The sequence below is a fragment of the Ylistrum balloti genome, unplaced genomic scaffold, assembly GCF_031769215.1.
Source record: "Ylistrum balloti isolate Yb309-2 unplaced genomic scaffold, AGI_CSIRO_Ybal_v1 Utg369602, whole genome shotgun sequence".
NCBI lineage: Eukaryota > Metazoa > Mollusca > Bivalvia > Pectinida > Pectinidae > Ylistrum > Ylistrum balloti.
Genome location: NW_026781882.1, coordinates 806,794 through 831,918, shown reverse-complemented (window position 1 = coordinate 831,918; position 25,125 = coordinate 806,794). Strand labels below are relative to the sequence as shown.

The window sequence follows — 25,125 nt, the reverse complement described above, 5'->3', positions numbered from 1 at the left end:
AAGCCTTTGATTTGTGATTTTCACTATCTTTCTCTGAAATAAGATGATTTGGATGAACGTGTGGCACAATTCAGCGTTGGTTTCACAATGGCCTCCACATGCAGCCTACAGAAAAACAACACGGTCATTATAAAATATCGGCAAGGACGGCAGGACAAATCTGTGTATATAAGAAGCTTTCAAGCCTCTAGACGACAGTGATCAGGCAATAATTCTGATTTTGGGAGCTGGTGTACAGTTGCCATGTAAATATAGAATATTAGGTTGCGTTGTACACTAATGAAAGCATCTAACATAATGTCGGCCAAGATCAGCTAGGCTTCCGACAACAGATCTGTCGATATTCAGCCTCACTCTGAAGCTAAATCTCACAATCAAAAATGAATGGGTTAGCATTCTTGGATTAAATTTTAATTTCATGTACACGTCACACATCATCAAATTGCATAAAAAATCCCAAAGAAAATTCCATGGCTAAAGCTGTCCAGCTTTTTTTTATTGTTGAGCTTTAGTTTCAATGGTATTGGCTGCATACAGATTTGCTGGCGACAACAGCTAGGTCTGGTAACCTGCTATATGAATTGTTGATATATATATATATATATAATAATATATATACAATTGCTGGGAAATTAATCATTCTTAGTATCTCCAGCATTTATTAACTTAATTAAAATTCTAATAAATCTGTAGAACATGATTAAGCAGATTACCATTCTGACCTTTGTTTTACATTAATATATACCAACTCATGACCAATTTCATTTCTAGAAATGGACAGATGGTAATCTGAAGTAGATTTCATTTCTACCAATGAAATTTGTCAAGCAGTAGCTATATAGACATGTGGAAGCTGTACTTGGACGACATACACTCATTATGTTGTGTCAAAAAAGCAGCACCCCTTCAAGCCTACTAAAAACTGTTCATAATACATACGTGGCTCAATTATCACTACTGCAAGTACTCGTGTAGCTAGTCTCTAATTATAAGCCTCACTTCCACATCTTTCTGAGTGATGAAAAATGTCAAGATTATTTATCATTCTCATTTTCTTTCCCCAAGTTCAAATAATAAACAAATTGAAATTAAAAAAAAAATATTAGCATTTTTACTCTTGAAATATATGTTAAATAACAGTTTATATTGTCAAGTGCAAAAGTGCTTCACATTGAAATGTTAATAGGTTACAATTGGGTTAGGAGGAGTTACTTCCCTTTGGTCATATGTTGATGCAGTCTTTGGCAGGGTTAAATGGGGTGCTGTATGTGTGTTGTCATTGAATGGTCATAGTTGGAAAAAGGGGAACTTTGGGAAATGGAGTTGGAAGGCATAACAATGTACAAATAAAACCTAAAAACTGTTTACTAAACAGAAACGAAAATTGTAAAAACTGTCAAAATGTGAAAAAAAAAAAAAAAAAAAATCTTAAACATATATTACAATGACGAATCACATGTGACACTTAATTTACATTAAAAGCTTTCTACATCTTGAAAGTTGAATAAAAGTGTTTCATTAAAGATGTAACATAATTTTAAAATTGAAACAAAAGTGCATTTTTTTCACAATACACACAATTGTAGTAAATGTCCACACATCAATGTGACAACAATCATCTCTAAATGAAATGCATAGAATATATCACAATTTAATTTTGAGGAATGTAAGCCACCTTATGACAGAAGTCCAAAACCATATGATACATTAATATGAAATTATACAGACTTATAACCCTGCAGCCTCTGAATCCACAGTAGACTGACTACTGACAGAGTCCACTGTAGTTGACAGGGGTGAGAGGGTTAGAAGAAGGCATTAGAAGTAGAAGTGTGTAGTACAGATAGAAATTTGTGAGTGAAAATGGAGCCAATCCTTTCACAAAAATATAAATGAGAGAAGGACAGAGGTTATTTGGTAAAAGTTTTTGGTTATATGGACACTAAAGCTCTTCCTACCTCTAATCTATCCGGCCGGGAAGATGCCAGCTTTTGTTGGGATGGAATCGCTTGGATGACTCCTTGGAGTGGGCTGGTTACCATGGTGGCATCCCCTCCTCCGGGCACTGCCACTGTCTGTACATTCCCTTGGTTTATGGTGGCATAAGGGTTGAAGGCCACGGACGTTGGTATTGATCCCAAGTATGGGTGTGCCTACAAAGGTCAAGGTCATCAGATAAGTAATCAAAGTCATAAAGACCATTTTGTTGTATATCTATAAATTTTCTCAAGCAAACCTTCTTAAATTCTTCTATAATAAATTAAAATATTTTTGCTTTCATTGTTTCTCTATCAAACTTGAAAATCACTGCCCCATATTTTAATGGTGCTATGATTATCTCCTGGTTATGTTTTGAGAACTACTATAAGATCGAGGTCTAGGTATATAAGTGGTCTCCCTTTGCTGTAAGATCGAGGTCTAGGTAAATAAGTGATCTCCCTTTGCTATATTGACACTTTTCTTCAATTTTTTCTAAATTCTACTAAGGCAGTGTTTAAAAAAAATCTCAGAAAGTTTTGCACAAATTCTCAAATGAAATCAAGTTGGTTCAAATTTTCCAGGGTAAAACCATCAATGGACAATCTTGAGAGTAAAAAATTTGCAAAAGTGAAAATTCCAAGAGTGATTATAATACATACTTATGAAATTCACTGCTAGAGTAGAGAATTTTGAAGTGTAAAATGAAAATGTAAAATTTTAAATGTAAATTATGTAATTATGAAATTCCAAGCGTAATATAGCCAATTTTGAATGTAAGAAAGCCTATACAAAATTTTGTGACTAGAATAACCAGTGGAAAAAGTTTAAGTGAAATCTCAAGTCTACAGAAGTTAAGGTGAAATATTGGGTGACCACGTACGCCAAAGAGAAATTTGAAAAAATTTAGATACATCATGAAAGCAAGTGTTGATCATTATCAAAGGCAAATATAAATATCATATATCAATATAGAGTGGTGAGAATACAAAATCATCACAGACTTGGTGACACTCAGAAAAATTATAAACGCTCTAAGCCAGTGGGGACAAGCCTTGGGTAGATGTACAAACAGATAAATATTATTTTTCCATGATTATAGTTTGAAAGGATATTTATAACCAACAGGGTTGAAAACATTTCAGAATTAAAAATGATAATTTAAGAGTCTTCCAGCTTTACTTATTGGGTGTTACTGACATCAACACACATGGCCACCAATAACAGCATCAATGTCCTGTACACAAGAAATACAGCCTTCAAACAATTTTATCAACGTCTTATACACTTTAATGCTGACGATTAACTGACATGGCTAAAGATGCTTTGTGAGAACACTTGAGTCTTTCGCTAATGATACTCAAGATTGTCCTGAAAAACAGCTGTATTCAAATGGTGCCTTTATTCATGTGGCTAAAGTATGCATTTTGCATTTTCACAGTTACGTAATGACAGACTTAACTGTGCAGCTGTTCCTCTACAAACACTGAAGAGGTCAGTAAAGGGAGACAAAAACATTACCAATCTGATGCTTCAGGATATAAATATTGTCTTCCACAAATTTAAACTTTTTCCACAAGAAAGAGATTTTGTAAGTATTTAAATTTTTTTGTTGTTTGTTGAGGAAAGGCATGAAGATCTTAATGCACAACATATGTACCAACAGAAGATCATCTAAGAGTTTCCAAGTTTTGTACACAAACTTGTAAAGACATGTTTAAAAATAAACAAATGAAATTGGAAAGATTCTTTATCATTATTGCTTCAACAATCAATCAGCCCCCTTCTGAGTACAAAATTTGGATAAGAAAATAAACTTGGTCATAATCATATGAAAATAGAGCATGTTATGTAATCATATGTTGGAGATATGTCTAGACAGTATAATATTCTGAGTCATGCCCAGGCAGAATTATGTCCAGATAGAGTAATGCTCAGAGTCATGCCCAGGCAGAATTATGTCCAGATAGAGTAATGATCAGAGTCATGCCCAGGCAGAATTATGTCCAGATAGAGTAATGATCAGAGTCATGCCCAGGCAAAATTATGTCCAGAGAGAGTAATGCTCAGAGTCATGCCCAGGCAGAATTATGTCCAAATAGAGTAATTTTCTAAGTCATGCCCAGGCAGAATTATGTCCAGATAGAGTAATGCTCTGAGTCATGCCCAGGCAGAAATAAGTCCAGATAGAGCAGTGCTCAGAGTCATGTCCAGGCAGAATTATGTCCAGATAGAGTAATGCTAAGGGTCATGCCCAGGCAAAATTATGTCCAGAGAGAGTAATTTTCTGAGTCATGCCCAGGCAGAATTATGTCCAGATAGAGTAATGCTCAGTCATGCCCACGTAGAATTATGTCCAGATAGAATAATGCTCAGAGTCATGCCCAGGAGGATGAAAAATTTTAACCTGGATAAAGTATTAATAAAGCAGCTAGGTACTCAAGATGGCACACTGATCTCCAGTACATTTTACAAGACAAACATGAAGACAAAATATGCTTTGTACCATTCAACTTATATCAGCTTTATTGCTACTGTTTCCTGTTTTTTTAAATTCAAATTTGAAATTTACCTCCATAATGTTAATTTATCCTGTTTGTGACCCACACCTACTGAACAATATTGTGTTAATTATACAATATAAATAAAAAAAGATCCTATTTCAAGGAGAAACAATAACTATTTTCCATTCTAAAACAGTTAATGAGATTTCTGAAATGTTGGGAAGTGAGATCCTCCCATGAATTCCTGTGATACACATGGATTTTGTGATGTAATATAGCGATGATTAATGTTACCTTTTAATAAATAAATCAATTTTGGATCAATTAATTTTTTTTCTTTTAACTATTTATCTAAAATTCCTTTTTAATCAATAATGATGTCATAAAGAATTTTAAAAATTTAAATCAATTCTATCTTTTTCCAACTTCTGAAAAATATTTTTTTACCTAATTCTGTTCATATTAAACATGCATCTCAGATAAGTTGAAAATTTGAAAAAGTTATTTTATCAAATTAAAAACATGAACAAAGACATTTTTCATAACAAAATATAAAAAAAAGACATCTAGAAAGCTGTAGGGAATGATGACTGGCTATATGACATTAGCCGTGAGCGTTGGGAGAGAGACAGGTGCTTCGGGCATGTTAATTACCTTTTATCAGTGTTTCTCTCTCATTCTTCTTCACAGACGTGATTTATAGGACGCAGATCTTATCATTTCTATATGCACACATAATGACTATGTCGCAGAGAAGAACTTTTTAGACATCCCTGATTTTAATGATCTCAATAACTCTACATCCGAGAGAGAATCATGACAGGTCTGCCTAGTTCCCCGGCTGGCCCTCTGATAACACCAGAATTCATATTCCTCAATAGCTCTGCTAACCAATCACAGATTGCAAGTATTCTGTAATTGTGGTCTAAATTTTATTTCATTTGATTTCTGTTCTAATTTTCAACAACTAGAAGGAATGGCTTGTAAAGTTTACTGTAATGTTTTTAAAAAAAAACGGCTAGAAATTGATTAAGTTATCACTAAAATTTATTTTATATCGATTCAAAATTATTTTTCATGTAGTATTATTAGAGTAGTATATATCTCTCTGCAGTTCACATTTATTTTCTTTTTCCAGTTTTCAACACAATTGACTAATTAAGTGCTAAGTGGAAATTGAAAGGATTTTGTGATAAGGTGGCAAATGTATCACAATGATTTTGGGTTTAAGTGGAAATAGAGATGATCTGAATGAGACAGACAAACACATTAAGATCTCAACCAAATAAACAATCTGAAATCTATTCAAATTTCAACTTTGGGTCAGATTACATGAAAAAAAAATAAGAGTAAATTTAATCCATTAAGATTCCTATCAGTCAGAAACTTGTTAATCTTTAGGTTTGCCTAATGATCTCACTTTCAAATGAATCTCATTCAGACTGATGTTAGAGATGGTCGAGATAGAGGGAGACCAGAGGACAATCCAATCCTAGGAGCAGGACGAGGCGGGACAAAAGCTGGATCAGTGAGCTAATGCCATTAGTTCTAAGCTAGGATAGAGAGGTCGTATCAGTACATTTAGGTCATGTACAAGAGACGTATGTCGTAGGATATGCTTTCAGGATATACATTTTAAAAACTATACACTTTGTACAATTCAAAAATTAGTTCATGAGACAGGTCCTACATGAAGAAATTATACCATAAAGCAAACTGCTTTATACTCAACGCTCATAATTTTATATTTATCTGTTTTTCTATAGTGTTTCTCTGGAGTAAAAAGATGGACATAACACAAAATGGCATGAAAGGGTTCAATTAATGATAAAAAGAATTTAAAAAGCAGTTGTTGAATAAAAACTGTAATTGTTTACAGTGTATCAGACAAGTTAACAAGAGTAGGAAGTGTGCAGGTCACATGTGAATGAAACCATCTCCTCCATCTCTCTGATGACCAGTCAAGTTAAATGGAATAATACTACTAGATTTAGCCTCCCATCAGATTTCTAACACAGACTCACACATAAAAAACATTTGTTGTACAATATTGGCATCAAATCAATTCATCGTGAATGAGCCGTGTCAACATTTAGATGTAATGCCTTGATTCCTGGCCTAATGACTGCCATACTAATCATAGAACTGATTCTGCCCCAGCAGCCCCTATGTTTCATGTGGCTTTGTCACACAAAAATCTCTACAAATACATCTACTGCATTGTTTGCCATTTCAATGATTTCTAATTAGAAATTCTCTGACATTGTTCAGTGATACAAACACAATGATCACTGACCCATAACATTTATCGATTCCGAGGACTCCTTCTCTACAACATCCTGTTGCCCTATTAAAAGTCTTAATTTTAGTTATTACACTTGAATAAATTAAATTTTAATTTGAAAATAATTTCTGTCGAAATCAGATAGATATACAATGATATTATTTGAATTAATGAAAGTATTTTACAGGGCCAGCATTATATACAGTAATTTATTTTTCAACAGTACCAGACATGTGCTTTATGCTACACAAGTTACCCTGATTCCCCCATCTATGATGAGGAGCCCATTGCCTTGTACTGAGTATTACAATTAGTTTTCCTACGTCCATCGCACATCAAAGGTAATATGGTATTCAATGGAGAAATACCTGTAATTAGTAACCCATACACTGCCTGGTCAGATAATTAATGAGTTCTAAAGACATTGTCACTGACCCAAAACAACACAGAACAGGTGCTGCAGATGTTTTTAGCCTTCAAGCAGGTTGATAATGTATGGAACGCTAACTGTTTTAATTACTCAGAGGTTTCCTCCTGTCCCAAGCAATCACTGAGATCAATCAGTAGTGGTAGCTAGTCACTGTTACCAGGAACTATGCCAACTCTGAGCTGGAGCCAGCAGCATTGGTAGATAAAAACTAAATACCAACACAATGACAAGGCATGGCATTACAACAGACAACGACAATCAGTGTACTATCATATTTCCATGACTACAAATGTCAATGGCAATTTACAGCAACATAAATGTCACAGCTCCTACTGCCAAGAAGGCACATTCTATTCATCATTAATTGGTTATTATTGAAAGTGTAAACCATTTCCAACTGTAAAGGTTTAGAAAAATTCATTATTTGTTAGAAATTGTTGTTTTCTTGCCTTTTTTTTTCTTTTTTAATTTTTTAAGAAATGAAAACATTTCAAAAGTATTTTCTTCCAGTAATATTTCTGATATTTAGTAGTACAATGATTTAGTCCTCAAAAATCAAAGAGCTTCAGGGTTTAAATGGTGTGTAAAAATTCAGTATGTATATTTCTTGTATATAGAATGTAACACTGGTCAAAGCTTGAAGTCCGATTCCCATTGACTCATTTCACATTCACGGCAAAAACTAGGTGTCCTTTGGTTCTCAGAATTATATGTAAGTAAATGTTGACTGAACTTTTTGTATAACTGATAGAAATAACCTTTAAACTTTATCATTATTTCTTTTTCAACAACATGGATTTCATCCTATCAACACTTAAGCTGTAATACTACTAACACCTTACATGTAAACCTTGCTGTAGTCATATAGGGCTATTGCTTCTATTGTGGTGGTAAATTGTCAAAACCTGACAAAATTGTACAAATAAAAAGCTTGATTTTGTGACATTCATCTTCATTTGATGAAACTATTCATTAGTAAATGGTTTAAACATGAATAATTAATACGAAAAAGAGAGCATGTCCATATCATGTAGTTAATAACTTCCTACTGTTCAATTATTTACAAGAACCGTTTCAAAGAATGTATTGTATCACCTTGTAATATGTTTATTATCACCTATCACTAGCCAGTGGAGGACCCATTTTACTTCCACTGGGAGTTAGTCAGCGTTTTTATCACTAAAATGTACAGTTATATCATCCTTTTTTTCTTTTTAATATTTTGTTAATGACTGAAATGTATACGGCTAGAGTGAAAGTAAAATTTCAATGAATTACAGATCGTTGGAGTTTGAGAAGAATTCTAGAGTAGAATCAACTGGTTTCACTTCCTGCTGCCAGGATAAATCTACATACAGAAAAACTAAATGCTGCAGTACTTCAGGTGGGATCAGAAATTTTTCACTTAGCTGTATTTAACTCACATTTATTGGTGAAAATTCATCACAAAACTTCACACATGTTTACACACTATTTCTAGGTATTTTTACAAGTTTTTTATACAGAAAATTACACTTTTTTGAGACATCTATGTAACTGTTTTAAATATTAGTCAAAATATACTACAGAGTAAGGGAGATCCTCTCTTTAGCTTGATTGGTTGAGTGTTAGGCTAGTAAGCCTAAGGTCACGGGCGCAAATCCTAGTAGAGACATTGAAATAGAATGACCCCTACTGAATTGGTGCACATGTAGGGACCTAGGAATGATAATAACAAAAAACATGTTGGTAGACAAAACTATTCACAATAAAATATCATGGCCTAGGCATACTGTATGTGTCATCAACAGAAAAACTGTTGTCAACGCCAACACCATGGCAACCCTAAAGTAAAAGGCATCCCAGTAGCATGTAACTGATCATTCCGATGGCTTTTAAATACAAATGACATGTGTAATTAATCTACTCACATCTAAATTCAGTTAAAGGCTATGTTAGCTACTTAAGCAATTTAGTTAAATTACAAAATAGATTCGTATGCGGGTTAAATGTTTAATGATCAAATTACACTTGATAGTGCGTTCCTCAGTTCTCTAGTGAAATCCCGATCCTATACTGCCATACATATCTATTAATATAGCAACCATTAGGAATAATTTTATGGGGCTTTGTGGCCATGTACAGGTTTATAATATTCAAGATCAATGGTAATGATTAAAGACCGGGAACCTTTGCATTCAACTGGTTTAAAGAATATTGCCTATTAAACAGTTGAATTAAGTTTTCACTAACACAGTACTGATGTTAGACCCCTCAATTCAGTTGTCATGCTTGCCTTCTTCATGAAGGCCTAGACTTATCAGAATGTCATGAACTTTTAGTATCTAAGAAAGTAGCATTACTTTCATAGTGGATTATTCAGCTTATTAAGGAGAGTATATGGTATACCATTTCATGAAGGACTGAATAATCAAAGTATCCTGCCCAAAAAGCATTCCATTCTTGCTGGGAATTTAATTTGGTTTTAACAACAAAAGCTCAAATTCCATCTTTGCTGAAAATTTCAAATTCAACCAAAGAAGGCAATAATTCAATCTTTGCTGCAACTTTTTTTTTTTTTAATAACCCATAAAGGCAACCATTAAACTTTTTCTAGGATTGTTCTACTAAAGCAAGCAGTCATTCCATTTTCACTTTATTAGGTAGGAAGTTAGGTTAGGTCTACCTAACAACCAATCATTTCATCCTCAATGGGACATGTAAGGCTCTATCAGACCTAAGTACATAATGACCGTGGAGATTTTGGTAGGTGTATCACATCATACCTGCTGTTCCACATTCCAAATGACACACATTTAAAACTCTTCATGGAACTTACCTTTAAGTGGAAGGTACAATTGTATTTCAGCATGAGAACCATTGAAGTATAAAGTCAGACCACTAGTTATTGTAAAGGTGGAAGACTCTTTTCTAATAATTGTATTTCATGAAAAAAAAATCAATGATACAACAGAATGACTGAAAACAAGAAAGAGAACATTAATATTTTGCACAAAGCAATGATTGTTCATTATTACAATATTTCAAAATTCACTCCACAAAATTTTAATATTTTTCCATAAAGCAAATAATTAATAAAAAAGGAAGGTAAATAAAAGTACTACCCAAGCCCTGAAGGTGATGCAGACGAGCTAGTGTTAAAGCAATGTAAGCTTAGGGGGAGCACAAGCATGTCGAATCTATATAGCTATTTATCACTACAATGCTCTGGGCGTGGAACAAAGACGCAGGAAAATACCTCGTAAACCATTATCTGGCCATTGGAACAAATACACAGGTTATATATTTGGCTGAACCACTTGCTCTCAGCTTCGAAAAAATTAAAGATACAAGATACTATTAAACATTATACACTCTAGTTCCTGAATAAACAACAATCTGTGGAAGGCCAACTCAAGTAAGAAACAAAATCTAGCCTCAATGACCATCAGCTGTCCTGTGCAGTGTGAAATGACTAATGGTACAGAGCTGTCATGCCAAACTAGAAAAGGATGTACAGGGAAAAACTGCCATGCCAAACCTGACTCCACATGCATATTCTAGTGACAAGTTATCAACACCTCTTATTGTCAACTGAGAACAATCTGTAGGAAATAAAACATCAACACAAACATTACTTTTATAAGTTTGATGAACAATACAATGAAATGTAAACTGATAGAATTATTCTACAATAGATCAAGATTAAAATGCAATCCTTACTACAGAGGTGACAATTCCATCTATAGATGTCATCATCACAGGCGCCAGATCACAGAAACCATTGTCACAAAACTTGTTGTAAAACTCTAAACAAACTTTCATTAATCATTTTATACATCTATGTACCAGATTTAATGTCCATACAGAACCTTGGGAACAGCTGATATCCTTTACAATATACTTTGATACACTTTAAACTCTCTCACAGGTGTTTTGTAAGGCGTCAAGTTAATTGTTTTCATTCAATCAAACAACTAAAATTCAGAGACGGATGGACGAGTGCACATCTCGTCTGAGACTAAATATTCTAACACCAAGAATCAACCATGTATTCCTTAAACTTCATCTCCAAAATGTTTAGAAGTCCCAAACCTTTAAGATGAAGACTTAAACTGTAGAACCAGGATTTGTATCATAATCAGTCATTGTACTTCCAAACATCAATGAGACTTTGAACCCTGTCATCTGATATCTTTAACAGTGACCATTTTTCTACAAGAAGGTTAACCCTACAACTTGGTTGCCCCTAGCGACAGTTTGTTCCACGCCTCATGTTATTGGTCGACCACTAACCACAATTGGGAACTGTCCTGGTACAACTGTGGGATATGCCGCCACGGTCGGCTTGTTGCTGCTCGCAGTCTCATACAACAAAAATAAAACATGCAAACAAATTAGTATCAGTCTCAAACAGTGGTGCACAAACAACCAATCAAATGCTTTGTTAGAAACTTAAAAATGTAAAGAAAATGTAAATAGAAAAACCAGCGCCATCTAGCAAGAAAAAACAGTCTAAGATAGGAGATTTGTCTTTCCTACAGAAATATCTTGGGTATATGTGATATAATTTTTAGTATCAGAGAGAAAAGATGCAATGTTTTTTTTTTACTGAGGTGCTTTGCCATAGATTACTGATATAAATTGATTCACAATGGACTGTACATTTGTCCTTGGTAGTAGTTGGTTCATCCAACTCCAATGTTCTTGTGCTACTTACAAGTAAGTATACTAACATTGAACTTGATATTTATATCATCTGACTTGTAAAACTTCAATTCTGGTGAAACTTTCTTTTAACAAACAAAGCAATGTATGAAGTTATCCAGAAAAAATGAAGGAATATCAGTAATCTACAGCAGTTGAGTAGTGTTTCTTCATCCTTGATACAATGTTTATCAGAGATCGTCATGTATGTATTGTATGATGAGTAAGCTTTTTTTCTAAATTGAAATCTTTGTCCATCACATTTCTGAATATTAGTTTAATAATTGAATAATAATTTTGATTATTTATTTTCATGTTTTCTTTTTTCAAAAAAAGAAACTGTATATCCGTAATTTTATAAGGTTTAAAACATAAGATTTAAAATGAATTGTTGATAGGTTTGCTGGTAAAGAAAGAGTCTGGTAACAATGGGCGACAGGTGAGGAGAGGAGGACGGTGTGAATAACTTCAGGACTGAATAAAGATGATCGAATACGTTAACTATCTTTACAAAACAGGTTTAGCTATAGCCGTCAAACGCACATAAAACCTGGAGGAGGATTTCATGCTGACTTCAAAATAATTCATGGAGACGTTTTCCACATTTAATCTCTATTCACAGGGTGATATTAAAAATCTATAAAGAAAACTGAGTTTTTAATCCAGAGATTGAATTTCAAAGATAATATTTCAATTTGAATTCTTTTTAAAATAGAAAGTTGCCAGCCAGACCTTCACTGAGTGCCAGCCATTTGTGATATTCTTGTGTAATAACGACATAGTTTTGTATACATTGGTCATAAAGTATTCAACAGACGCTGAGTAAATCTTTAAATCAGTGAATCTGAGGGACATTGATTCACAGGATAAATCTTACTAACAGTTTTCAGTAAAAATTTCTTTTTATCTCTATAATGAGACATGTTGAGATAGAATTTATATATATTGTATTGGCATGGATATGTACAATTATGTTTGTACATATAAAACCATCATTATATTGACACCTCTCTATTGGTCCTTATGTATGGTTATTATCTAAAATGGATAATTCTGAAAACTCTAAAGAAACATACTAGGTAATGTACACATTGTAGGTACAAAACTAGAGTAAACAACTAGTATATTCATTAATGGAGACACTATCTGAATCTTAATGTGTTTGTTCACATCAATGTGTGATATCAAAATTATATAAGCTTTGCCTGATGGAATTTACATTTTTATAAATTTTCAATAAAATTTTCTTGAAGTTGAAATGGCTAGTATGTTACTTGATGGCTATGAGATAAATCAGTGTTAATACAGATTGTTGTGATAAATACCGAGCATTACATAGCCACTAATTCCTAAGTCAATTTGTTACAGAATTTTGATGGTAAACCCTGAACTAACATGTTAAGAATACAGATTAGTCATCAGACCACAGAACAAGGAAAACAACAATTTTCAAATGTGGACATTTTAACTTTTTTTTTCATCATAGCTATAAGAAATTACCAAACAATGCTTAGATCTGTCCTAATATTTGTTATATCCCTTTGATCTGTGTTTACATAATGAAAAACAGCATGTATACTTAATTTATAATGTTAATTAATAACAGCTATTTTAGATATGACATTTGATCTCTTTATAAAATCAACCGGCAATCATCCTATATTTAACTGTATCTTGTTTCATCACTTCTTCAGAACGAGAGCTAAAAATCTGTTTTCAATTTTGATCAGCCAACCGATGAAATGGATCATTCTCGGCACATTACCTAGTGTAAACACAGTGGAAATTTTAAACTCCTCCCCAGGTAAAGCTAGACTGTTCCTAAATTATTTATAGTTTTGTTTATAGGTTTTGCCACCATCTTCCTACCTTCAAACTGTATAGTGGTACCAGAGTAAGAATCCTCAAGACTCACTTTTACTTTCACTTTCTTATTTAAAATCATTACAAATTCAAAGTTCTGCTCTCACAGTTTCGTTTTTTTTTCATTTTTTTCTGTAACTGTTATTATATATGACAGATTTCAGTGTACAATTTGATATGGTTACATTTGACTTGTGTTGCTGTGTTTTAAAGATTTTTTACTGAGAAACTTTATGTTTAACAAACACTATGAAATAGGAATATGTTTCTCTAATTTTGGTTTGGAAGAACAGATGGAGATGGGGTAACTGCCTAATTCTTACACAGGCATAAGCCGAGCTCCCTTTGACAGACACATCATATGACACATTCATGTAAGGGCAGGTCCATTACAGAAGGCAATAGTTTTCAAATATCCCTTATGATTTTCTGTTATGACTTTCTCCTCCAAATCTGTCTCCATTGATACCATCCAATAGGCCCATGCATTGTAGTGCTGGTAGCTGTAGCCAGTCGAACACTCACTCCGACTAGCCAATGGGTCTTTAGTTAGATTTCTCTCCACACTTGTGTCTCCAAATTGGTTTTGAAGTGTAGGATGATGGAATTAAAGAGTCGTTGTAAACCTTATATGGTGTTGGTTTAAACACCTCCTAGACACTGTACTGTAATTGGAGATATATATGGCCAGTTTCCGTTAGTTACAGACCATCATTAGTGGAGTTTAAATTAATTAGTACAGATTGATTTAACACAATTGGATTATGTCACAACTACTATGGGGGATGTGATGGCTTTAGGATACAGGTGATTTTTACTGCTACTTTCAAATGTGTGTAAAATCTTCAGAAGGTAAATTTTTCTGGTGTGAACAATCTTTTCCAATACCATGGAGAATTATTTGACTATACGACTTATCAATTTGACTATACGACTTATCAAAGAAATGAAGAATATCTCGAAGTATTTATTTCTGGTTCGATACAGATTTCATTTTTTTTATTTCTTTTATGAATAACATTTGAAAAAAACTTCAATCAGAAATGTGATTTGCGGATGTTTGATCAGAGATCTGTGAAAATATGGAGTGACATGTGGTCTGTTGTATAGGAAGAACAGAAGACAGAGACAAAAGGATGAAAGGATGTGTTATACCATATATGGAGAAGAGATAGAGTAACAGCAACCCTACTACATGTTATATATAATTACAATAACATACAAACTACTAAACCAAAAATAAAGCTTGGTTTCCGGTCACCAAGTACCAAAATATTCTGTAGTTAGTTTTAACGAGTCACAAGTAAAGCTTATAATAAATACTGGTCATAGCTCCAAAAAAACCAAAATTATAAAATTATAAAAATTCAAATCAGCCTCTTCCTAGTCTAATATTAAGGCAAAATCTCAGCAAAAACATTATACAGCTGTAAGCTGAAAAAATAACATAAGCCTGTAAGCAGATACACATATGAGATAGCATCTGAAAATTTGGCATTGAAAAGACTTTGTGACAGCAGAGGTTGTCTTCAAGAGGTTCGTTGTGAGGTTACATGTTCTAACAATGCAAAACTTTGTTCTCTTTTAATGGTAAAATCTGAAAACTTTTACGAAATGAATAAAAAAATACTTAAAACCTTTTAAATATATTCCATCTTTATATTAGAATGGCTCCAATAAGTAAATAAAATGCATCAGTAATGTAACTGTCATAAAATGACTTTTAAATGTTCTTTAGAAGCAGTGATGCCAACCAGACAAATATCATCAAGGGAAAATAAGTAGTCCTTAAGATGTCTGGAGTTATCTCCCCTTTCTGAGAGCTCTCTGAAGACAACCATTCAAAAAATAGCTTTCATTCATCAGTTGATGAGCTTCATTACTTTGCATAAATACAAACTGCCATGTTCAATAGCAAAGAACAAAAACATAGCGAACACTTAGGACGATGCTACAGGCCAGCAGTGACACTTACCATGGTCTGGATGGGCATTAGGGGCTGCAGAGCTGCTTGTTGTGCAGCCTGCATCTGAAGATTACGTAATATCAGGTTGTTTCTGCCATTCTGTAACAACTGTTCCCGTAGGTGTTGTGGAGGATGTAGATATTTACACGGAGGGTCTTTTCTCTGACATTTACCCTGAAAAACACAAAAATACACACACATTAAAAATAATCACCAAAATATACAAGTCTTTCTGAACCTGACAAAATGGAACTTCTGAGAAATCAAGAAGGATTCAAACACATTAATTAGGAGGTTTAGGACTTGACACTTAAAAGTCTTAAATGTACTTCACTTTGATAACTTAAAAAAACTGATTTCAGCATTTGGTAAATTATTAATACAAAGGTAAAAAATTTCATGACGAGTGCGTTTATGTATATATGTACACGAGTGCATTTATGTATATATGTACACGAGTGCGTTTATGTATATATGTACACAAGTGTGTTCTGAAATTCTTTTTATTCCAAATTAACAATTACTCATTGTAAAAAAAAAACTAAAAAAAAAAAAAAAAATCCAACTTCGTGGTAGGGAAAAAAGACTTGAGTTACCAACTATAAATATTGGTGAAGAACAATTAAGACTTTTGTTAAGGGAAAAGTTTGTAAAAGTTTTCACATATCTGAGAGAACACAATTGATACACAACATCCTTGTTTCTAAGAACAGGGGCACTTTGTCCATTATTTCTTCCATGTGACCTGTTTTCCCATTGATAAAACCATACTGTGATTGATTTTCTGCCATATTTAGATGACTTGTCTATTTCCAGCTGTACAAACTGCTTTGACCAGATCCACGATAACTACACCACTCAGATCCTATCTCAGAGCTCAACATAAAATTTCTTTTTTTGTTGATAACCACGTTATTGTAATCAAGAAGTTGTTATCATCATATCTATAATTGAGCTGGCTATACACTTTTTGAAAAGGTAATATGATCCTTTGTAATTATTGGAAGGAAAATTAAATACTATACTAGAATGGTTCTTTTCAAATATACATGTACAGTGAAACTGAAAAATGACCACATAAGACTGATTTTTCTTTTGCATTGAAAAACTAGACAAAATCATGTTTTAATTTTAGTTTAATTAATTTCTATCAAAATGAAACATAAACTCTATTACTTATCACCAAGGTGTTAAGAATTGATATCAAGAAATTGAATATATGTTTTAATTTTCCAGGCATGTGTTCTTTCATGTACACCTCAAAATTCACAACATAACTGTTATTACAAAACACTTAGATGACTATGATGTTTTATGAAAAAATCATTTTCTAGCTACAGGCATTCAATCTTCACATTCACTATTCGATTACAATGATAATAGTGACATTATATGATTGATACATGTTCCGTTATCTGAAAATTCTTTCAGCAAATCACAACACATGTTCTGGTTCACCAACATCAAAAGCTTCCATTTTCTACAATAGGACATTCAGTGTTGCCTATCACTGGCTTGTACAATTAATCCTTGACATTCTGTCCCAACTTTACGCCTGTTTTGTTTTAATTCGGAGATCACAACACTTTGGTTACAACATTATGTAACCTCTAAGGACACCTCAAATCTGTAGCAAAGATCAGATTGACCAAACATCAAGGGAAAGCCAACCATTTACATCAATAATGCATCTGATATAACACAGAACTTTATTTGTTTTAGCTGTAAAAATGTCAGCATTTGTGATGAGTTAGACAGGCCCATATTTGTGATGGATAAATTTGGCCCCCTTATACACACAAATAATGCCCATCACTCAGAAACGGGGAGAAAATATACCTTCTTATATTATTAAATTGGTGCTGTTCTGACGGGAGCCATCAGTATAAAACAGTTGGATAAGACAAATTTTTTTCTCACCCAGTTATTTGCTGAAGTGCTACCCTGTAATTGACAACAACATTATCGCCACTGTCTCCACAAATCGTCACCACAACGATATGTTAGGTAGGCTTTAACTCCGTATAGATACACCTCATCCCCTTATAAGGAGATTTCTTTGTCTGTCTAGACTCACTGACCTTTTGACCCTTGATAACGTTCTCAGTGACATCATTATTCACTTGCAGTTTATATACACCATTCCTTTTCTACAGAACCTAGTGCTTCACAACTTCTATCTCCTTATTCAAGTTTGACTGAAAAAGAGTGTGATGTATTTATCAAGGCACACATCCTATTTTATTTGCAACCAGCCTGACAATGTCTTGATTTGGCAGAAATGGAGTAAACAGTGAGTTTCCAACAGAGATTTGAAACAAACTAATGGCCCACCAAGAGATTTAAGACACATATAAACGAGCAATTGTTGTTTTCCTAAATCCGTACTACAATATATTTTTGTTGAATTCCTTAAATACATGCTTGATCTTAGACCTATTTTGAGTTTTTTTAAGACTTGAACTGATCATTGAAAAGTTTCTACCAAAATAGTAAAGATTTTTTTTTAATTTTCAGATATATCACATGCAGTTTAAAGTATACCAGTATTATTGAGATTTACAAGGTGACAGTTCAATACATTTCACAAAGATCACTGTTCACTCTCCAAATCACGACCTTGAGACAGTTGTAGTGTCTTTTAAATACAGTGAAAGTCAGAATGGTTTGTTACCATGTCATCAAACATGTACCTCACCTTGTCGTCAGTGACAGCTTCAATTGTAACTTTTGTCGAAGGCAACTGTTTTCAGGATTAAAATTGAATGTAGAAACTGCCATTCATTTTTATTTAGGTCCAGAAACAAAACAATTACAGAGCTGATGTTGCTTGTTTTAAAGACCCCTATTATTTATTAGCGATGCACAATGTTGCATCACCAGACTGTACAGGAGTACCTATTTAATAACGGCCCGCATTGCTGCCATGGCATGATTACAATCAATAGACAGACATGGTGACAGCCAGTCCTGTCTAGGCCCTATGGTAATCATGTGCTGTTTTTTTTAAGATTCCGCCAATTTCATCTCCCAACACTGACTAAAAACACATCCCTGTGAGTGTGTGACTGGAATAGAGTGAAGTTGTTTTTATTACACCATTAAATGGCAAAACAACATACAAGTTTTTAATTCCTTTACCGTTTCCGATTCCATTTCCAATAGTGACCAACGAAAATTGTGTAAACCGAACAGGAAAAGACTATTATACAGACCTGGAAATAAGAGGAAGAGATTACTCTGAAATTGATCAGCAAAATGTAAAAGAGAATAAGAGATTAAGCCAGAAATGTGGCGCCAACACATAGTTACACACATTGAGGCTGCACAGATTGTTTGATAATATCTTTATTCTGTTTATCTGAACTTTAATTAAATTCTGTAAAGTGCTAGCATAAAATAACATCCTTGAAACTTTAATTGGCTTTATAAAACAGTCTACATTTTAATTTGAAAAACTGAAATCTTGGTTGTTGAAATGTTTGATAAATCCTGATCATTTATATGTTTGACAGGTGCTTTGCTATGTTCTGCACTTGACAGGTTTGCTACAGGTAAAAAAAAACCATCTACTTATAATTCACAGCAGGACTTATTTTTCAACATTTGCACAAATCATCTGGCACTTTTGAACAGACTGAATTATATAAAGAACAGTTTTGATAGAGATATCAGTATGCACGATATATACACAACATTAATTTTTTTCCTAATTTCAATAAGTAGTCAATTTAAAAAGGGAAATTTTAAACTCAACAATTATATTGATGACAGTTTTCACAATAACAGACTTTAGACGACCAGCCGACCTTTACCTTCAAACATGTGTTACCAGACTTCATGCCTCATAAATTCCAACCAAGGCACTTCTTTTTTAAGTGTGCACCATGATATACAATTTATAAACTATCAGATGCAATGACTGGATGGAATACTAATGTTAAAGTGGCCATGTTATGTTACATGTAACTTCTATTCATTCCTTCAAGGCTATCTATTTTAATCTTCCTCATCATAATGTTTATACACCCTGACAATAGTTACATGAGTGATTTCAAATTCAGACAGGCATAACTTACACACATGTAATATATACAACAGACAAAAACGGCTGTCCTCACATGGTACATTTCATAAATTAGATTTAAAATTTTTTGAAATGTTGATAAGGATCTGGCAAAGAAAAGGTCTTAAGGGTGACAATCAACACTCCCAATGGCTGTCACTAATAAAGTAACATTGTATGGTGGACATTTGCCTTGAAAAAATGTGACACTTCCAATGTTAAACACCTTTCATGGCAGATGTTTGTTGTGAAAATGTGACATTCGCCATGTCAGACACCTTTCATGGTAGATGTTTGCCGTGAAAATGTGACACTTCCCATGTAAAATACCTTTCATGGTAGATGTTTGTCGTGAAAATGTGACGCTTGCCATGTCAGACACCTTTCATGGCAGATTTTTGCCATGAAAATGTGACACTCACCATGGTTGACAATTTTTGATGGTTGATGGTAAACAATAATTACTAGAACACTTTCACCTTGACACGCCTTTGACAGACTCTGAACCTCTAACAGGATTCATTCCAGTAGAAATCACCATGGTGATTATTCATGCTTTTCATCTGAACTATTTTTTTTCACTTTAATTAAAACAAACTGAGAGGAATCTAAGATGTTATTTCATATGTACATGGCTTCTTCAGTAAAACCACAATCCCTGACAAGTTGCACATCTATCACTGTACCTAATTAACATTTAGACATCACCATTACAATTTATCTTCAAAATTTGTTTCTTTGGTTGTAATTTAATATATGAATCTTGAAATGCCAATCTTGATTCTTTTTCCTTTTTTACCTGTTCAGTGCCAGGCTATCCTGTAGCAGCATTTGTCAGTTAAGCTATGCCATCCTTATAAGGACTGGAGGATATTAATACTACTTCTTTTAGCTATTTCGTTTGTAACAGGAAGCCATACAGAAATGTTTTTAAGATGAGAATAAAACCGTGTTCGACATTCAGGGACTTGGGACAAAATGAGTGGAACAATCAATAAGCACTGTCTGTATATCTTCATCCAACAAGTGATTTCCTGGCCCAATCTGAGTCAGAGGAAAGCTTTGAATGTGACAGAATCACACAAAGGCTTCCAATATCACAACCTGCTTGTCAAATCACCCGAATACACCTCCAACCATGTCAAATAAAACGCATACACAAAATGCAATGCATGTTCGTTAAGCCGTCAGAAATCGATAAAAACATTTCAATAAGCAAGGATTTAGGCATCGACAATGTCAATTACTAGAGCTCCGAGACGATCTATTTATTAAGTATTGATCATTTCTCGTCTTCATGCTTGACATCATCTTGCTAGCGGAAGACACCCAGCCTTTCAGGGTTATATTTTGCAAACAAATCTCCTTATCAAATTATGTGAGAACTTCCGTTACAGAAGCACCCTTCCCTACTTGCTAGGATATTGGAAGTTATGGTAATGCTTCTCAGCTAGTATGCACTTTGTATTTTTTATTTTCTAGTCTGCGGATTCACTTCTCTTCAATTTAAAATCATTCATCAACGTTTTCACTCTAGAATGCTTTGCCTGCTATAACCCGTGATTGCTCAGCTCAAATTATTTCAATCCATTTCATTTCTGTCAAATGTGAGCTGCATTGCTGTCAGATAGCCAACGCATGTATCAGACCGCTATCGATTGGCCATCAGACAGATTACACTGTCCAAAGCAAATATGAATACGTAACTACATAATTAACCATGATCTTACACTTCAGATGTAATCATATGATCCAACCCTTCAACTGAAATTCGTCAAACCCCGGAGAGTTCAGGTCATATTTTTACCTCTGAGCACTGCTGCCTTGAAAGATGAGTAGTTTCAGAGACAGTACGTGTGATGATTAATATTGAGCTTGTCTTTGCACACTTGGTTCCCAATAATTGAAATGACAGTTAAGTGAACAAAAATGTCAATGAAATTTCAAAACAGCACTCAAAAAGGATACAAATGAACTCCAATATGACAAATAACTTTGCTAGTATCCTTTCTCTAGTAGTAGAAGGTTATCTTGCTAATTCTGAAATATCAATTCCACTATCACAGAGTGTAGACTATCCACTTCACAGCCAACTCACAACAAAATCAAACATATTTCTAACATTTTTTTTTTGCTATTTGCCAGATTCATGAAATTTTTGGAAACAGAACAAACATTTTCGCTATTGAAGTTTACAAGTATCATTTATATGAAAACAGGATAAACCAAAATGAAATTTCTGATAATTCAATGAATCCAAACAATGCAAAAGTATGGAACAATCCTACATCAGTCAGCTCATACCTAATATCCAGTACCTTACCAGTCCTTTTTAGGATTTACACATGTATTTGAAGCAGTGCAAACTGTGGAATCTTATATTAATCATTAAATTTTCAGATAATTTTTGTTCCATTCCACCGTCAAAAACTTCTTTTTGTTTCTGTATATAAAATGTTGTGTTTGTAACAGAGTTTATATCAAAACGCAAAAATTAAAGTTCTTGTGAAAATCAAACAAGAACATCTAGTATTATAGAACTGTTCATAACAATACTTTTTTTAACAACAAAAAACAACATTTTTCTGTTCAAAAGTTTCTGGGGACATACTGCAAAGATATACAGATATATGCTTCGACCCCTGTAAACAGTTAATGGGTCAGAGTGAAATTTAATGAAATTTCTGTTTATAAGGCCTGAAAGAGCTTGAATACATATTCTCTGATATTCAAATGTTGATTTCATGAAAGTGATTGTTATCATGAATAAAACTACACATCCAAATACAAATCAAGGTGTTATAAAATTTGAAAACCAATGTAAATTTTTTTCACCCTAAACATTAATTATTCAGCATTGATGTGAAAATTACTGAAATCAATTTAATGTACATTACAACAGGCTTCTCTTCAAAGGACAAAACCAAACTATATGTTCTGTTAATGTATAAACGAGGTAATTTAGACTCCATTGAAACTGTCATATTTACACACAAGTACAGATGTTGATTATATAATTTCCACATCATGCACATTGCTGTTTACCCAGGGTCGTTCTGCTCTCTGTCAATCAAATAAAAATAAAATTTTTTTTTTTTTTAAAAGTCAGAGCCTTGATATAGCCAAGTCTAACTGGTAGTCCTGATGTCCTAAACCATTTATCAAACATACAATGATAAAGTTATATTAACATATCAACACCAGAGGTATAATGAAGAATTATTAATCAAAAGACAACTAATATGTTGCCTCTGCAGGAGAGACTTCTCTGTAAACCTGAGGCTGGAATATTGTTTTATTTATTCGAATAAGAATGATAAAATAAAAAAAAGTACTTTTACTGAAAGACAGCTTCTTGCATGTAAATACTTAATTCTTTAATTATATTCTCAAAGATTGAACGGTTAGTATCTTAATTACTGTTCTATAATAATGTACAGTAAACACAGTAGATAATACATCGACCTTTCATCAGGAGGACTAGGTTGGACTCCCTGACTAAAATGATACAGGTCTACCAGTGTGACCATCAACAGGTTACCTCCAGTATTTCCGTGTCTGCCTAATCCCATTAGTTATGTCGAACAAATATGTTTTGTCCTAGAAATTGTTCTACTGAACATGTCCATTTGTTGTAACACACAATACCAAATTTGTTGTGTGTTTTTCATATCTTCCTTTATTTGGTTTCCTTATCAACTTTATTTAAAGAAAAGCATCATTTCATTTGGTTATTCTTCCCTGTAGCTGTCCATGCATCCCTCCTCCCTTTCCCCAATCCTACCCCAACAATACTTTAGATTTTGCACCAATGTTGTCCTTTTCTAAACTAGACTACATTCATGAGTCTCTGAAACCTGAGAAATTTTTCTCCCTAAGGTTTTCAGTCAGTCCAGGTCCCATCTCCCCTACTCCATTGATCTGCTTAGAAATATTTGCCAGCATGTTATATTCAACAGACATTCGTGAGTAAATAGCGTGGCATAACCTTATTTTCTAGTGTAGGAATATGCATCCCCTGCACACAAGATGCAGCCCGCACCTGGGAAGCTAGATGCTGTACTGGTCCTAACAGCCAACTTCAGATGATATATTGAACCAGCAACATTAAAATATCTGCTGATAATAACAGCTAACAGTTTCTTCTAATTACCTTATACTGTATAAGGTGCAAAGAATTTTAATTCCCATTGCGTCAAATTAGCATTGCAGCCTTTGTAAAGATGAAGTTGAGAAAACTACCGTGATAAGACGAACAAAAGTCTATTCTAAAAATGAAGACTTACTTCTAAGATACATCACAGCAAATTATTTCACATGAAACATGAAAAAAATTCTTCTTTGATTCAGCAGAATGATATTGTTACATCGGCTCAATGCCTTAATTACAAAATCTTAGTCCTTGTAATGGTTAAGTTAAAACTAATTAATGTTTTCAGGATTTCTTCCATAACATTAACAAGCCCTGATCGAAAATTCACCAATTCATTATTTATATTTGTTGGCTTCCAAACACATAATTATCTTTTTTTTTTAAACTGAAATATCATTTTCTATTTTTTATGGAAACAGATTCTCAAAAGACACAAGTATCAGAAGCCCTTTTCTGCAGCGTTCATGGAAACAGGCCATACAGTTAAGTCTTGCTTGGCGCCCAAATATGCAAATGGTATCACATGGTCCCTTGAGAAAGCTTTAGGGTATCAGAGCCGGAATTTAAGCGTGGAAAGCACATATCTCTCAATTCAGTGGGGGATGATTCCACAACGATTAGCTAATTACATAGGAAATAAAAGCCCAGTGCAAAGCAAGCTATTTCAGCTCAGACGCTAATTTGCATGTGGAAACGTATTCTGTTTCTGACAAGGGTGCTTTGTCTTGTTTAAACTAAACGCCTCGTCATTTTTGTAAATGTACCGTCACATAAACTCCTTCCCAGTCAAGGTAGACAGGCTAAACCCCAGAGATATATTAACCCTACAGTTACTTTACATTTTTCTCCAAAGTTATCATTCTATATTACATTGCTAGACCAAATCAGATTCATCAGCCTGCTGGTTGGTATACACAATCAACATGCATTCATTTTCTTTTCACTGAGGTTCTCAAGCAAATTTAGACACAATTTCTTTTCTTATTCTTTTGTTGTATTGGCCACCATTTTGAAGAGTTCATTTTAAATATTTCCGAATTCCTGAACCCAACTTCTATATTTCATCATTGACTGCTGCACTATAATACAATGGATTTCCTGTAGATGGTAGAAACCAATTTAATTCACCAAAGAAGTATTAGGGAGGAACGAATACAAACTGAAGCTGCATCCAATTTTGTATTTTTACCGAATTT

At 33.7% G+C, this 25,125-nt stretch overlaps 1 protein-coding gene across 1 annotated transcript in view; it reads right to left on the bottom strand.

Moving 5' to 3' along the window:
* LOC132546043 (muscleblind-like protein 3) overlaps positions 1–25,125 on the bottom strand; it is a 159,103-nt gene that overhangs the window by 32,006 nt on the left and 101,972 nt on the right. Inside the window, exons 4-6 of the mRNA XM_060209741.1 lie at positions 15,714–15,884; positions 11,471–11,539; positions 1,959–2,153 (exon numbers count right to left, since the gene is read on the bottom strand). Coding sequence (XP_060065724.1) covers positions 1,959–2,153; positions 11,471–11,539; positions 15,714–15,884 — 435 coding nt within the window. The remainder of the gene's footprint in view (positions 1–1,958; positions 2,154–11,470; positions 11,540–15,713; positions 15,885–25,125) is intronic.